Raw genomic sequence first — 17,773 nt, forward strand, 5'->3', positions numbered from 1 at the left:
TGCCTTCTTAAAAATCTTGGGGCAAATTTCATTTGTCCAATTCTTCATTTTGTCCCTTCTGCCTTGTATCCTCCTTATCAACTTACACTTAACTATCTCAAGCATGGTCAGTATTGGTACACCTAACTATCTCAAGCATGGTCAGTATTGGCTTATCTCTGCATGCCAGTATGAATTGGTTGAAGGACTCACACATATTGTTTAAAAGCATAACATACTTCACATGATTGCTGAAGTGTGATCGAGACCAATGCCTGGGAGGTTTTCCTAGTTCAGTCAGCCAAGCATAAACATCCATATTAAGGTTTTTCAACTCTTCCATCTGTCTTGCAAACTGTGGAACAATTGTTGCTTTTGCAGCACCCCAGAATTTGTTAGACAAAGCTTTCCCTTTGAATTGTAATCTGAAGTTGGTGAACAGATGTCTTGCACAAAACCTATGTTCACTATTAGGAACAACTTGCTCAAAAGCTGGTAATAATCCTTTTTGCTTGTCTGGTATGAAAGTGTATCCAAACTGGTTAACAATATCTGCATCCTTTACCAACAATTCCAGAAACCAAACTCATGAGTCCTTGTACTCAGACTCAACCACTGCATATGCAATCACCCATGTTTCATTATTAGCATCTATTCCAACTGTTGCTAAAAATTGCCCTTCATATACACCCTTCAAGAAGTAGTCATCCAATCTAATAATGGGTCTGCATCCAGCAATGAACCCTGCTTGACATGCACCTAGGCACACATATAAACTTTGAAACACTGGATGACCCAATTGTTCATTGAAATCACATTGAACTTTGGTTGTTGTTCCTGGATTGGTCTTCCTTAACTCTTCACAAAATTCTGGAGTATTGTTCTGTGTATATTCCCTCAATCTGCCTCAATGCCCTCTCTTTTGCCCTATAAACTTGTTGCCTAGAAACTCCAGTGTTATAATCCTTCTCCACAGTCTCCATGAATGAGTTAACTGGCCAACTTGGATTGCTCTTCAATGTTTCCATATATTTGGCACTTAGCCAACTAGACTTCACAGTGGGGTTCTCCCAAACAATACCACAAGTGTGTTCACCCTCATATTTCTTAACTTGCAGGGTCCTCTCATGCTGCATTTTGGAAGCATATATCTCCCATGGGCAATCTGGATCTGCACAAACTGCCTTTAGCTTTAAAGCCTCACTTCTCACAAATACATCCCTATTCCTCTTTATAAATTGTTCTCTCACAGCCGCTCTAAAAACTTTACAATCGCTAAACTTCATCTCAACCTCAAACTCTGGATCTGCCATGTCAGTTGCCGGATTGAACTCTAGCCATCTATCCGTCATTGGAGTGTCATCATCAGAGTCATATTTAGGCTGCACATTATCAGAATCATACTCTTCTGAATCCAGTTCAACATCTGCACCCCAATCCCATGATTCAACCCCAACATTTGTTGACTCTGGCTCTTCTCCAACCCACTCAGTTTGTTTGTCCACCCATTCATCAAAATCGACATCATCATCATTATCATCACAACTGAAGTTAGGGTCTGCAAAATTAGAGTCAAGACTGTCTGCTGACTCCTCCTCATCATGACAGACTGTGGTCCTTGTTCTTGCTTTTCTTGTGTTCATTGGATGACATCTTGATAAGTTGCTCTTTTCTACACTTCCTTCAACAACCTCTTTCTGAACTAGTCCCTCAGTCACTGTATTGGACCTTTGGTCTTCTTTATCATGTGTCTTTTTTACATTTTTGCACCTCCTTTTACCAAAAGCTCTTGCCCTCTTTTTCCCAAAAACAGAACTGACTTTACTTTTCCCTTTGTCTACAGTGGCAGGAGATTCCCTCTCAACAACTCTTTCTTTATCTTTTTGCACTGCAGAAGATTCCCTATCTACTGCCTTTTCTTTGCCTTTTTCAGAAACACCCTGTCCTGCACAAGATTCCCTTGGCTTTTGCGTACCCCAACCACTTTGTTCCCCATTTGGGTCTTCATTGAGCTCTTCTATCACCACACTAGCTTTTTTTGTTGCCTCCATTGTTTGCATTTCCCACCAACATGAACAATTGCCCCATAATTGTCATCAAGCTCCTCAATCACAACTTCTCTGTTAGGCACAATATCAGCTTCTACATCAACAAACATATTTGATCCTGATTGACTATAAAACCAACCCTCATTACTATCAACCCCATGATGTAGGAAAACGTCTATTAGCCTTGCCTCTGGTACAAATACAAGCATGTCTATGACATCTTGATCATCATTAAGCCTTGTTAGGCCACCATTGCTATAGATAGGGATACTATACCAGTAACTAATTACCCATCATAGCCTAACTCCCTCACCATATTGTCTATCTCAGTCATTGACGTTCTATCCTTGTCACAATAATCAAACCAAGCTACACTGCCAGAAGCATAACAGTTACCATAGATTTGACCACCATGGTACATTCGAATAGAAAATAATTCGGGATCACCTACATATTACATGTCCTAAACATGGGTTATTTTCAGTTCAAACATAAAACACAACACAAAACACAGTATTCAAACATTACACAAAAACCATAACTCACTTTTCAATTATTTTCATTTAGGACCATTATACAAAAGGCCAAATTTTTATTAAAAAACCCTTTTTCACACCCTTCCACCTAACACTTTTGCCTTATTAAAAGCAAACGCTTAGAGTATTAAAGGCAGACATTGCCAGCACATGCTTAGCTTGAAGGACCACCTATATTCGAAATCTGTAAGAAGGCCACCTATATTCGACAAAATCTTTCACACTTCTCCCACTATTCCACTAAACCCTATAAAACACAACATTCAAACCAGAATAACCCATACGACCTCTAACCCATTCAACCCAGATATCCCAAATCGCAAAAATTTAAACCAACTTAATGTACGAGGGATGCGGAGCGCCTGGAGCCCTGAAATCCCAACTCATTTCTTCTCACTTCTTCAAAATCGTAGAACTTGCTATCAGCTATGGAGATTTAGGATCAGGTTAAACTGACGTTGAGGACGAACGACAGTTTAGGGCTTTCTCTTCGATCTCTTCTTCTTGCAAAGCATGCCCAATTTTGGGCGCGATATTTAGTTTTGTTTTTTGTTTTTTGTTTTTGTTTTTGTTTTTTTGAATTGTCGAAACCCAAAACTGCCCTTCAGCTAGCATGCACGAAATAGTCAAAGCGCTGGTGGGGTGGTTCCCACGGGTGTCACGTAAGTAATTAACGATTGACCGTCTGGTCAACTTAACGAAAGGATGAAATTGGACGATGTTCAAAACGTCTAGGCGTAAATTAATAAAATTGATAAAATTGATACTGTTGGGTCCAATTCAAGAATGACCCTAAACCAGCAGGGTGTCTTTTGTTGTTAGCCCTTTTTTTTTTTTTTTTCAAGACACTCCAAATGAAACGACGTCGTTTCATTACAATAAACCTTTTAAAAAAATGAGAATTTATCAAAAATATCCAAAATTTACCCCCCACTTTCAAAAATGTCAGTTTTTATAAAATCTTTCAAATATAGCCAAAAACTCACATGAATAGGCACAAATGCCCTTTAAAATTAAAACCCACATAAACTTAAAAAGAAAGATCATATACAAACGGGATATGTTATCAAAGTATTGACTTGATGTGCAAAGACTTTGTTATCAAAGACTTCGGGAACACACCCACTGTCTTTGTGAGAGCAGCCGTTGCTGTGTTTATCGCAGCAACCTGAGAGGAAATATCCATAAATAGGACCTAAGAAACTTAAAAACTTATATTAAAAGCACTAGTATTCAATAATTATGTTTTGAATATTCAAATTATTAAAAAAACTGTCCTTCTTTCACACATAAAGGTCATATAATCAAATTTGTAGAAAGCATCGTCATTGCATGAAATGAGGAGTGTCTCTGTGGGAGTTGATTAGGAACTAAATAACCATTCCTGAATGCTTACGGCTTGGTTTTCCAAATCACAAAATTGATAGAAAAATATAGTAGTATTGAATCTATGTGCAAAGACTTTATCCTCACATGGGTCAAACCAAAAGCGTTGCATCTCTACTGTATATCATCTCAAATCTACAAAAATTGTGAGGGAAAGCATGCTTTATTCCTCATCTTCAAAAGTTTACATCAAAAAATTTAAGAAAATTATAAAATTAAATATTCATCCATTGTTCGTACTAATTCATAAATTTAAATAGTAAAATATTACACCTTTCTACGAGATAGGATGAAGTGCAATCGGATTCTTGCAAGTTTATTGATAGTAGCCAGTTGAACCACATCTTGAACAATTACGAGTTAATGGTTCTTCTCTGCGTGATGGGATTCTGTTTTCCTTGCGCCTGCCATACCTTTTTCGTGTAATTGGTGGTAGGACAATTCTATTTCGTGTGTCATTAGGTACCACCCAATCTGCTTGATCCCCAATTGGCCAAATAGGTTCTGCATACTCATTTCGATCCACATTTACAGTGTCATATACCTCATTCCAAAGCTCCTCTATCATAATTTTATTTGAAACAAGTAGTCCTTTAGTTTTGCAATTTTTGTACGTTGAGTTAACCCACTTTCCACGTAGTTAATCAAAATTGTCAAACTAGACATTATCCTGAAAAGTAAACCAACATAATAAATAATACAATACACATTGAGAAAACATTGTTCAAACTATATATATGTGTGTGTGTGAGAGAGAGAGAGAGAGAGAGAGAGAGAGAGAGAGAGAGAGAGAGAGAGGAGCAAATATATATATGATTTGTATATTTTGTTGTCAGAATAGCATATTAGTAATCATGTACAATTTGGGTCTACCACAGGAGAAACACTCACAACGACCACGAAACACAAGAAACAGATATACAGAGAGGAAATTTCCAATTATTTCTGCTAGGGGATGGATTTGCCTTGATCATTGTAAAGTACTTTCTACTCTCTAGCCAATCCCGATGGGCAACATGTCTGTATAGCCTCAACACTCCCTAATTCAATTTACAATGATCTAGGTAGACCCAAATTGGAAATATATTATTCATCCAAATCGAAAAAGAAATACAATTAATAAGTTCTTTATCTTCAAATCCAATCCAACAAACAAAATTACTAAGTTGAATAAACTATTTCAAGTGGCCAACGGAAAACCATGGAATTAAAACAAAAATGGTTGGACAGAGGGAAAGAAAAGCAAACCTGGGATTATAGATCGGTAAGTTGAATTAGGGAGTGTTGGAATTGCTTCAGACCAAGGCTATAGACGTGCGTGCTCAACAATAGTTCGACCAAATTTTGTGTAGTATGGTTTTGCTTTTTAGGTTTATGTGGGTTTTAATTTTTAAAGGTATTTGTGTCTATTTAATTGAGTTTTTGATGAAATAAAGAAATGGGTGAGTGGAAAAGGCATAGAATTCTCATGGTCTCTGATTTTTTCTATCCCAACTTTGGTGGTGTGGAGAATCACATCTATTATCTCTCACAATGCCTTCTCAAGCTTGGTCACAAGGTCAGACACACAGTCTCTTCCACTTCCTGGGTTCAACGTGTGTGTTTTTGTATATGTAATTATCTAATATAACTGGAAAACAATAGTTCAATGAAACTGCTGATTTATTTATTTGTATGCTCTCATATTGCTTTTCCAGCACAAGGATGTTGAGGCCCCCATCTAGGTAATGGGGGCATTAGATGAACCACCATTTTGTTTTGGAGTAATGGAAATTTTATCATGATACACGACTTGAATGATGTGATAGCTAAGGTGTAATGAGGAGTTTCTCTAGAGATGGGGGTGGGTGCCAAATTATATATTGCTGTATACTCGTAGTTGTTTTAATATGATTGGAACATCTGAGCTGCCAAATGTTTTGAGATATAAAAAAATGAAAATATTTCGTAACACAAATCAGCTTCCTTTGTTCTATTAGTTGTTGACTAGATGAACTTTCATTGTTTGATTGTTCAGGTGGTGGTAATGACTCATGCCTACAACAATCGTTCTGGGGTGAGATATATGACAGGCGGGTTGAAAGTGTATTATGTACCATGGAAACCGTTTCTTATGCAGAATACTTTTCCAACCTTTTATGGGACACTTCCAATAGTAAGGACGATCCTTATTCGAGAGAAAATATCCCTGGTACATGGACATCAAGCTTTCTCAACTCTTTGCCATGAGGCTTTGATGCATGCACGCACAATGGGGTACAAGGTCGTATTTACTGATCATTCACTCTATGGTTTTGCTGATGCGGGAAGTATACACATGAACAAGGTATTGCAATTTACATTGGCAGAAGTAAGTCAGGCCATTTGTGTTTCTCATACAAGCAAGGAAAACACGGTGCTACGGTCAGGTTTGCCACCAGAAAAGGTCTTTGTGATACCTAATGCTGTTGACACAGCTATGTTCAAGCCCGCACCAGAGCGCCTGAGTAGTCATGAAATTGTAATTGTTGTTATAAGTAGATTGGTTTACTGAAAGGGTGCAGATCTTCTCGTTGAAGTCATTCCAGAAGTATGCCGTTACCCCAATGTGAGTTGTTTTCACATAGCATTCAATGAAAATATTATGTTTCTTATCATTTTTGCTCATTCTGTGTAATGAATTTTAATATTGGAAAGGACTTGAATGTGTGCGCCAATAATTCTGTGATTGTATATTGAGATGATCATATATTCATCACTTGTCAGCATTACATGCAAAACAATTTTGATGTGTGAGAACCTAAGGGGATGCTTTTGATATAAAGAAAATGTTGAGGGTGGTTTGGAGCATAACATCATTGGATGTAATAATTCTGTGATTGGATATTGAGATGATCATAAATTCATCACTTGTCAGCATTACGTGCAAAACAATTTCGATGTGTGAAGGCCTAACCTAAGGGGGATGCTTTTGATATAAAGAAAACGTTGAGTGTGGTTTGGAGCTTAACGTCATTGAATGTAATTATTAACATGGTTAATTAGCATTTAATCATCTCATTCAGAAATATGTGGTAAGGTTCGTTTCATTGTTGGAGGAGATGGACCGAAACGTGTGCGGTTGGAAGAGATGAGGGAAATACATTCTCTTCAAGATCGAGTTGAGATGTTAGGTGCCGTGCAACACTCTCAAGTACGATCTGTCCTAATTACTGGCCATATATTCTTAAACAGGTACTTATGAATATCTTCTTTCATTTTATCTTTTTTAAATATCTGAAGAACAATTTTTGTAGCTACACCAACTCAGGCAAAAAAAATTAAATCGTTGGGAATCTTGTAGTTTACTACAACTGGTGGTCAAATTGTCTTTATTGTTTGAAGTTAAACAGTGGCGTTATTAATACTGGTGATACCATCAATACAATTTGAAACATAAGTAAATTAGGAGTTGCAATTGCTTGCAGATACATTGGAGCATAGTCATACTTCTTTTTCTGACTAGCTAACTGTCGAAACTATGGAGAAAGCATCAGAGGTTCACAACTATAGTAATATATAAAAGTGAATGAATTTGCACCAACATATATTCAACTTCATCTATGTCTGTCAAAAACGTTACCTTTTATTGTAATTTTTTTGATACGATTTTTCCCTTCTGGCAGTTCTTTAACAGAAGCTTTTTGCATAGCGATCTTAGAGGCTGCTAGTTGTGGATTATTAACAGTCAGTACACGTGTAGGAGGTGTCCCGGAGGTATGAACTTTGAAATCTTTTTTCTCTACATAGTTAATAAACTAGTATTTTTCTTTCTTTCTTAAAGCTAGGATAAATTCCATCTCTTAGTAGAGTCGAATTTGTGTTAGATTCATTTGAACTTAGTTAACCCCATTTCTGTACGTAGGTACTACCAGATGACATGATTGTACTTGCAAAACCAGATCCTAGTGATATGGTTCAAGCAATAAAGAAGGCAATATCTATACTTCCCAAAATCGACCCACAAGAAATGCACAATCGTGTGAGTGTACTCTTTCAAAAATTGTTGTCTTTAGGCGCATTGACTACTTGTACAGTGATTAAAATATGCTTCTTTGGTTCTTTGTTGGTTTGTAGATGAAGGAGCTGTACAATTGGCATGATGTGGCGAAACGGACAGAAATTGTTTATGATCGTGCTCTGAAATGCTCAAATCAAAATCTTTTACAACGACTCTCACGGTGTGCTACTCAAACCTTACGTCTAAATTGCATGCTTGTACAGATGTGGTTATGAGTCTGAGTGCTTAAAACAAATTTGTTGAGCATAGAGTGTGAACCAACTATTCTCTGCATCACATCAATGGTAAAACTGTAAAAGCAGAGTTAGCGACTGCAATACCATTGTTCATCTTTTCTTGCTTGAGGGGATGATAATGAGTTTTTCTTTACAGTTTAGGGAGACAAGGATGCACAGGTGGTTGTTTTTTCAGTTCAAAGGCTGACTGTTGTATCTCTTGATCCATTAGCTTATTAATGATTGCAAGATGGAGTGGAGAGGGAGCGCTTGTGTATTTGTTTGGTAGAAACTGTGTCACAGTGAATTTTAGTTAAGCTGCTTGAATTGGACGTCAAGAACTTGATTAGGAGGCAGTGATGGATTTTGAATTTAATTTCATTAGTTATTTATCTTGATGTTTTGAGATTGCATAAATGTGTCAGGAGCAATTTCAGGGTTGCTAATTGCTTAATTTGTTTATTGTAGATACCTCTCATGTGGAGCTTGGGCGGGAAAGCTTTTTTGCTTGGTTATGATCATTGACTTTCTGTTATGGCACCTGTTGCAACTATGGAAGGTTGTAAACTTTCTGTGCATGTTCTTTGGGTTTCCACTTTAATTTGTTTTCCCTTTTTAATTATATTCCTTTCATTGTCCATTAGCCTGCAGAGGATATTGAAGAAGTGCCCGATTTCGTTCTATCCCATGATCAAGATGAAGGGATGAACCAAAGCTTGAGATGATTGCATTTAAAAATTGGAATTGTTCCCTTCATTTACAGCATGAAATAGATGGACCTTAAAAAGAGGATGAAATGGATTGACCTGATCTCTTTTTTATGTTGTTTTCACTTGGTTGGTAGTATCAAATTAGTCCTGTATGTAGTGAAGATTTTGTCAAGAGGACTTAAAGATGCTTGTCTGTTGCCTGCATGGCAACTTTGGAACAAATTTTGGCCGGAATTTGGACAGATTGGCTACTTTCTTTCAATTGTTTAGAATTACCTAGTAAAATTTTGGCCTTGGTGTTGGTGATGACATAGCCCGATTTTTGTACTAATTACTCATCCTATTTCAATAATATACTATCGCCCTTCTTTCAGAAAAACGAAAATGATCCTACCAGTTTATTTCGCATCCAGTTTCCTATGATTCTTGAAGGTCGAAGCCTCTTGGTTATATTTTGTTTTCCTTAGGGCAGAGATTCCACTGGAACATGTACTTTAAAAGCCTCATGAGGTCACGCTCTGTCCTTAAAAATTCAACCGTAACCTTAGTAAAGAGAGGATGTAATGCAAACGCAAAATGCAGGGCCTACAAACTTGTGTCTGGCCAAAAGAAGATAAAGAGGATGCATAGCAAAATCCAAAATGTACATGGCAATTGACAAGTTGGGTACGTGGAGCAAGCCTAAACACTAAACATGAAACAGGCTGACCTCTAACCGTTGGTTGAACGTTCATCTATGGCCGCCATGTGAGCTTTGTATATCACACTTGACACTTCATCAGTCCATTGCTCTCTCTGTCTCTGTCTCTCTCTGTCCCTCGTATCAAAGCCATGGCAAGCACTACCTCTCCCGCTCTGTCTGTGTCAAAATTGGATTTTCCATTTTTGTCCTCTCAGAGAAACATAATTTTCAGCAAGGAAAACCTTCATCAAGTTAAGATGCCTCGTAGGATGTCTAAGTTTTCTGGGTTTGAATCAGATGGGTTTATCTTATTTTCTTCTTTGAGTGGTCAAATTGGTGAGGGCAGCTTTCCTAGTCCAGAAGCCACTGCGAACAACAATGCGCCTGAGGTCCAAGTTCAAAGCAGGTACCATGCTTTCAGTTCCTCTCATGCTCTAATAATCCTTTATATTGGTTTAGAGTTTTGCATTGTTCTAAGTTTCTGTTTGGTTTTAGAAAGTAGGAGTTCTTGAAGCAACTGTGAAGTCCTTCATATCCGGTTCTGGGTTTTTCTTTCAAGAGATGTATATAAAGAACTTTCCTCTGGTTTCTCGGGAACCAAACGGGACTTTGGGGATCAAATTTTATGTCTTTAAGTTAGCTATGCTGCCCTTCATACGAAATTTAGTGAGTAAGCTGTTTTTATTAAATTTTCTACGAGGTTAGACTCTAATTTAGCTTTATACTCTATGGATCATACAATGCATAGTTGTGGAAAAACTGGCATAGTGGTGTGAAGTGAAAAAAGATGCGACAGAGGATAGCTGAATCATAAAACATCGCATGAGCCCCGAAAACTAAGTCCAACTGTGGTAAAGGGAGCTAATATGGACTAACCAAGAGAGGGGGAAATGAAAATTTGGATGAGAACCTCAAGTTGGAAGTCTCATAAAGACTACATCTTGCCATCTTTCTACAAACACTCCAATTTCCACTTTATTTGGAATCTCCTGATTTCTAACTGAGACATGGATTGGGAGTTGCTCATGTGCTTTTATAGAGTTTTGCTTTTGATTCCCACTTAATAAATGAACCAATATAGTTTTAGTGATCAGCTAATGAGAATAATTTGGATACTCATGTTGCTTGTTGCCTGAAAGAGTGTTTCTATTTTCAGTTGCTATTGTATCATTGATTCTTTATTTTATGTTAATTGTAATTGATATAAGTATTTGGCATATTTTTTGGCTGACAGTGGGTTTAAATTAATGATTGTCTTTCTTACTTTCTAGTGTCATTTTTCTTTTGTGTGTTGTAGTATATGGAACTGGAGGGGTTATTCTATCCGCTATCAGCATGCTGGCAACAGTGGCCCGGCATTGGTATTAATTCATGGTTTTGGAGCAAACAGGTCTACATCATGCACACATTACTTCTCATAAGCAGACAACTAATTGCTATAGGTACTACATGCGCAAATTGCTATATACAGTCATGTTTTACACACAGGCATGAGACATATCCATTTTTCTTAGTACGCATGGTATGAACTTCATTAAATTTGAAAATTAAATTTACTTATGTAAGGTTTTGCACTTTTAAGTTTGTTGCTTACTTATCTTGTAGATAGTTGTGACAGAGTTAAGTCCTTGCTAATTAGATTTAATAAGTCAGATCATAGCTGCTGAAACTGTTGTTAGTGCTTAAGATAAGGACCCATGAACAGACCAAAGTCTAATCTTTCTGGGTTTTGGTGCAATCTAGAAGCTAAAGCTTCTTTTTGGGCTTTGTATTCCCCACAATTTTTGAGTTTTCATGCATAACTTGCATTTTAAATGTTCCCAGCATAACTTGCATTTTAAATGTTCCCAGACTATTTGCAAGTTTCACACTTTGCCATATGTTTCAGAGTTTTGTTGTATGATCTCTTTCATTCCATGCTTAACTTGTCAAGGTCAGTACCTATGACACACTTGTTATTCTTTACAGTGATCATTGGAGGAAAAATATTCCAGTTCTTGCAAAATCACATAGGGTATACTCAATTGATCTTATTGGTTATGGGTACTCAGACAAACCAAATCCTCGTCAATTTGGGGAAAGTTCCTTTTATACATTTGAGACATGGGGCACCCAGCTAAATGACTTTTGTATTGATGTGGTCAAGGATGAAGCATTCTTTATATGCAACTCTATCGGAGGTGACCATCTCTCTCTCTCCTTTTGGTATGAGTTGTAAGTTTTTATGCTTAACTAGTTCTGGCTAGTGATAAATAAAAAGGATCAAGAAAAGAAAAAAAACATATAATTTATTTGTTAATCTAATGGCACCTGTGAGGCTGTGAAAAGATCCTGTGATAGGATGTTATGCTTTCCATCATGTGTTGGTTAGACATGCCTTAACAAATAACATATTAATATATTATGCATTCAGATGCGTATATGGAAAGATAGTGAAGTCTTGGATCCAAAGGAGGTCACCATTAAAGTTCATTTTTTGGTTACTTATGCTGCAATAAACTTATGAAAGAAATATTTTGGTAAAATATACTGCCTTTGCTTTCTTGCGTACCATCTTCTAATACGCTGGGTTTACATTCAGATATCAATATTTCCCACAGTGATAAGCCATAATCTACAATTTTGATGCAATACTTCTATATGATTCTGCTTATTACTAAATGGAGTCTTTGTTCTTTAGAAACTATTTCTTTGAATGACATCAACAGAGACATACCCTTATGAGTTTTTTTGGGTCTTCACACAGGACTTGTTGGTCTTCAGGCAGCAGTTATGGAGCCACAGTTATGTAAGGGCGTAATGCTCTTAAATATTTCTCTTCGTATGCTTCATATTAAAAAGCAGCCTTGGTACGGAAGACCATTGATTAGATCATTTCAGAACTTACTGAGGTAAAGCTGGATTAAATAGTTTGTTTGTCATGTCAGAGTTCTTTAGTGTAAACATAGAGTTCAAGTCATGATGTTGTGGCAGAAATACTGATGTGGGCAAATATTTTTTCAAAATTGTTGCCACACCAGAGTCTGTGAGGAATATCCTTTGCCAGGTATTTTACGATATCGACATATTTATTTTTTGATAAGCTGCTAATATTGAAGTATATAAACCAACATTATCTGATTAGCAAAGATAGATTCATAGCATAGTACAAATTACGAAAATGATGTTTTTGCGAATAGTTAAATTTTGGAATCTTTTCGATCCATCCACATAAGTCTTTCTGGATCTTAATTGGTATAACAGACACTTCAGCTATGATATGTACATATTCACTCTAAGTGGGAATCTAGCTTGAATGTCGTTGTGGTTGCCTATGGTGGTGTGTGTTTGTAAAGCTGTTATATCCAAATTATCTTGTTTTTATAGAACCTAAAAAACTCGTGAACACTAGCACTCTTCCGTTTTGTTTCTTTGTTTAGGTTTACTGATACGAATAATTGCATTTCAGTGCTACCATGACACCTCCCAGGTAACAGAGGAACTAGTTCAAAAAATCCTTCTTCCAGGACTAGAGCCCGGTGCTGTAGATGTATTTCTGGAGTTCATTTGTTACTCAGGTGGCCCCCTTCCTGAGGAACTATTGCCTCAAGTGAAGGTTAGTGTCTCAGTAAACTGATTACAGTATCCTTACTAACCACTCACACCAGTCAAATTTACTATTACTAATGCATCAAGTAGCTTCAAGTTTTTAATTTTTCTTCTCTGTACAGTGCCCTGTTTTGATAGGATGGGGTGAGAAGGATCCATGGGAGCCCATTGAACTTGGACGTGCCTATGGGAAATTCGTTTCTGTAGAAGACTTCATTGTTCTTCCTAATGTCGGCCACTGCCCTCAGGTCTCTCTCTCTCTCTCTCTCTCTCTCTCTCTCTCTCACACACACACACACAGAGCTACAAACACTCAGGTTATAATTTGTCTGTATATATAAGCACCAGAGTAGGTATTTAAGAGCTGCCTTGGAGCAGAATGGTAATAATTTAGCTCTCAGAAAGGTTTGCGAACATGACGGCTATTGGAGTTTTTTTAAAATGTTTGAAAAGATGTATGGATGTATATGTGCTTTTGTAGCACATGCTAAAATCTGGCTCGGAGAAACTGGTTTCTGTTGTCTTGGGGATGAAAGATTAGATCAAATGTATAAATAGGGAAAAGAAGTGCTAGCGCCCAACCATAAGCAGATATAATTAGTATGAATTCTGATAACTTTCCCATTGACAACGAACGCTGATTCATAATTTGTTAATGTTCCTGATCCTGAAGGATGAAGCACCTGAACTAGTGAATCCACTGGTCGAGTCATTTGTGGCACGCCATGCTGCACTCTCAGCCAGCATTTCCACGGCTACCTGATCTGTGGCATGTCAGTTTGTTGCAGTTTCTTTGTGCAGCAAAGGCCATTGCTAGTCAAAACTTAATTCTTTTATGCCCCAGAAGCAGCGGCTTTCAAACAGTATTGCAGATGCTTTTGATGTTCTATTGATGGCGTCATCATGTGGCATCTGAATAGAATGTTACGAGCACTTGGTATGGCACCATACCTAGTTTTATATTCTACTCTTTCCCTTTTACCAGGAATACCAAGTTTCTATTAGGTTTTGCTCTTTGTAATCACATATTATGACTGTAAGACCTCTTTAGTTAGTGATGTATCAGCTTCACATTGAGGAATACTTTGTATATATTTTACTATCACATTGAAGGATATATACGTACTGATCTTGTCTCATATATTGCTATGGTACGTCATCTTATTTCCAATACATTGTTGACAATGATGATTTGAACACTTGAGAGTTGAAATCATGTTTAGAATGCAAATGGTGCTTAGTTAATTGATTTTACTGTTTTAGTCCTGTAAAAGCATGACATATTGGGTTGTGACATGTTTATCATTTTGGTTCAAATGGTCTCTCATATCTGTACGCATTCATGTGGGGCTGCAGAGTAATGGAACTTGTCTTGACCAAAAAGAGTTCAAATTTTGCTTTCATATCATCCTTGTTTGAATAAGATAAAATATCTTGATGACCAAATATAAAATGAGATTTTCAAACATCCGTTACTTTAATTTTTATAGAGCGCAAGAGTCGAGAAAATCTCAATTTTGTTTATTTGTCTTCAGATTTGATTCGACTTATTGACATAATTGTTTATTTAGGATACAAAATATACTTATGGGATTAAGAACCATTATGAAGATTGTCCAATAGGACAGGATTGAAGCGTGATCATAATAAATCCTAAAATATTACCCAGACATGACATATGCTTATGATAGGAGGTGAATGTGGTAAAAGTGCATGCAAACTTAGAAATCAAACCCATATGTCTTTTAAAAATTAAAAATGAAAACTCAACAATCCAGAAATCAACCTTCTTCAATCAAAGTTCCAGACAAATTCAAGCTAGCAGAGATTGGACCCGAACCTAGAATGCGAGGTTGGATGTTGGGGTTGACCCTCCCTTTCTCGCGTCAACACCCCCGTCTCTTGCTTCACCCCCACCAAAAGTATCCTACACTCTAACCCACACTATCAAAGCTCCTTGCCCTTCTTGCCATTCCCTCCCAACCCAAATGAACAAGACCCACCAGCAACAAACTTAACCTCGCTGCCATCGCAGCCGCTATAGCCACCGCTGGTCAACAGAATCACCCCATTCATCACCGAATTGAACACCCAAGCCCCGATCCCATTGCACCTTCCTCTCATGAAATGCAACATCATAACGCCGTCTAGAACCTGTAGCCGTACACCATCGAGCAGGGACGGTTTTAGGAATTTTCCTTGTATGGGTCAACGTCTAAAAGGTTTTAAAAGATTATATAAAAATAAACTTATAAAAATGAAACCATAATTTATAATTCATAATTAATAGAAAAAATCACATTATAATTGTCCACGACGAGTTTTCATATTCTGAAAATGTTGCATTATAATTTCATTATCAATACAAGCAAACACATCTTTCTCAATATAAAGAAGTAAGCATTGATCTCCCATTCGATTGCGAAGTGGAGCTTTCACAACATTCATAACAGAAAATGCTCTCTCCACCGAAACAGTTGCAACTACTAAAGTTAAGGCTAATGTCAGAAGAAAGTAGATATAATTAAATGTTCTATGCAACCTGTGGGAGCGATTTTCGTCCCACTAGAATATTCACCTAAGATTCCTTCGTCTTCTCCGCTTCTCTTTCTCCCAACAAAACATATCGGAGTAAAAGGACCACACCCGGGGGGTGTTGGTCAAAGGCCCTCCGATGCCTAAGTTAGGTAGGGTGTTTCAAGGAAAACCGGGTGGCCGGAGCCATGTGTTGTGGCCGGAGTCTTGTATGAGAGAGAGAAAGAATATGGTCGCTAGAGTTTGTGAGGGAATCCAGACGTACCTCAATCTTTGTCGTAGCCAAGTATTTATAAAGGGCCTCGGAGAGGTTGGTAGGGTTGGCGTAGTTGGTGAGGTTGGTGTGGTTGGTGTATTTAGGGATTAAGAATTTAACCAAATCCCTAATTAAGGCGAGGATCAAATACATCCAATTTGAATTAGGTAACCTCCCAATTAATTCAAGTAACTCCCAATTAGGTTAGGTAATTCCCAATTAGGTTAGGTAACTTCCAGTTAGGTCAAATAATTCCCAAATTGATTGGCCTAATTATTTGTCCTAGGGTGAGATATTTTGCTTCCACAAATGCCCCCCATCTTCTGCATGGCACATGGTAGCATGTAGGAGGAGTGGATTAATTGTTGGGCTGTCCACCTGCAACTTGGCTTCTTTCTGTGACTTGGGCTCCTGAATGGAGGAGGCTTTTGACTTGCTAATTGGTCTTTGACTTGGGCAGTCCAGCTGTAACTGGGCTGGAGGAGAGGAGGCCTGCTGCTGGAGCGGGTGGCAGTTCGGGTCGGCTTAATTGCGGTTGGTCCAAATTGCTTCAATTGCTTCTTCTTTTTTTTGGTGCCATGAACTAGGAGCAGTATGAGCCAAGGCGATCATGTGTGGCCTATAGACATGCTGGAAGTCAGCAGCAGATGGGAAGAGGAGGTTGGCAACGATCTGCTATTCCTCTCTCTTACTGTGATGGTAAGTTGCATCCCTTTGATCTGCTGCAGTTACCATGGAATTTTTTGTAGTGCGTCTGACTGACTTCTGTCTCCTGCTTGTAGAAAATGACATCTGCAAGAAGCTTGATCTCGGCCCGGACATGACCAATGTTCATCAAGCTTTGAACATCATTGCCAGGTTCTGTGGACTTTATGCCATAAGAAGATTCTTACAAAATGCTCAACGACAAAAAAGGGGTCTTACCCATATTGATGCTTGTCCAAGATGTACTCATTCTGTAGAGCACTTATTTAAGGACTGTCAAGTTATCCTCTCTCTCTCTCTATTCTAGATTTGATGAATGGCTTCATATGAATCTTCAATAAAAAAAAAAAGTACAAATCATGGCCTACCTTGGTACTTAGTCTTTTCGATTTATCTATGGTATAACTGGAAATGGAGATGCGAGCTGATTTTTGAGCAAGGGTTTATTATGCCTTATGAGCCTTTGCACCTAGTTTACCAGTATGCACTGGATTAGTACAATGCTTGTAAAACAATTGTGGGCACTCCATAGCACACTGTGATTCGGCTCCAATGGAAAACTCCCAAACCTGGCGCATGTAAAGTTAACACAGATGGAAGTAGAATCAATGCCACTAGTCTTAGTGGTGCTGGAGGTTTATTACGAGATGCTACTGGTGCTTGGATCCAAGGCTTTATTGTGAATCTGGGTGCAAGTACAATCCTTGAGGCGGAATTATATGGTATCTTTTGGGGGCTTAGTTTGGCTTAGGATGCTGGCCATCGTGATGTGGAGATTGAATGCAACTCTAATGCTACTGTAACTCTGTTATCTTCTCCTATGGTTCCAACTCACCCTTTATACAACATCATTTCCTGTTGTAAAATGAAGATCCATGGACCCTGGTGTTGTGCAATTAAGCATATCTACCGTGAACAAGATGTAGCCGCTTATGCTTTGGTTGCTAGAAGTTATAATCTTGGCCTTGGGCTACATGTGATGAGGTGCTTGACTTCCTTGAAGATATTCATGCTGCGGATGCTAGGGGCGTTGTGAGGCCTCGTGCTTTTACTATGTAATCGTTTGGCTTTGGGCTTTTAGCCTCCCACTTATC

General features: G+C 37.9%; 1 protein-coding gene and 1 pseudogene across 1 annotated transcript; both read left to right on the forward strand.

Annotated features, from left to right (window-relative positions):
* The first annotated feature begins 5,382 nt into the window (after window positions 1-5,382).
* LOC117631464 lies at window positions 5,383-9,175 on the forward strand (annotated as a pseudogene).
* Window positions 9,176-9,297: 122 nt separating this feature from the next.
* On the forward strand, window positions 9,298-14,322 carry LOC117631465 (uncharacterized hydrolase YugF-like). Its single transcript, XM_034364623.1, has 8 exons — window positions 9,298-10,001; window positions 10,893-10,985; window positions 11,564-11,775; window positions 12,342-12,486; window positions 12,569-12,641; window positions 13,044-13,190; window positions 13,306-13,431; window positions 13,857-14,322. The coding sequence occupies exons 1-8, from the start codon at window positions 9,745-9,747 to the stop codon at window positions 13,944-13,946; spliced, it is 1,143 nt and encodes a 380-aa protein (XP_034220514.1). The 5' UTR covers window positions 9,298-9,744; the 3' UTR covers window positions 13,947-14,322.
* The last annotated feature ends 3,451 nt before the right edge of the window (window positions 14,323-17,773 follow it).

The sequence above is a fragment of the Prunus dulcis genome, chromosome 6 (genome assembly GCF_902201215.1).
Source record: "Prunus dulcis chromosome 6, ALMONDv2, whole genome shotgun sequence".
NCBI classification, from domain to species: domain Eukaryota; kingdom Viridiplantae; phylum Streptophyta; class Magnoliopsida; order Rosales; family Rosaceae; genus Prunus; species Prunus dulcis.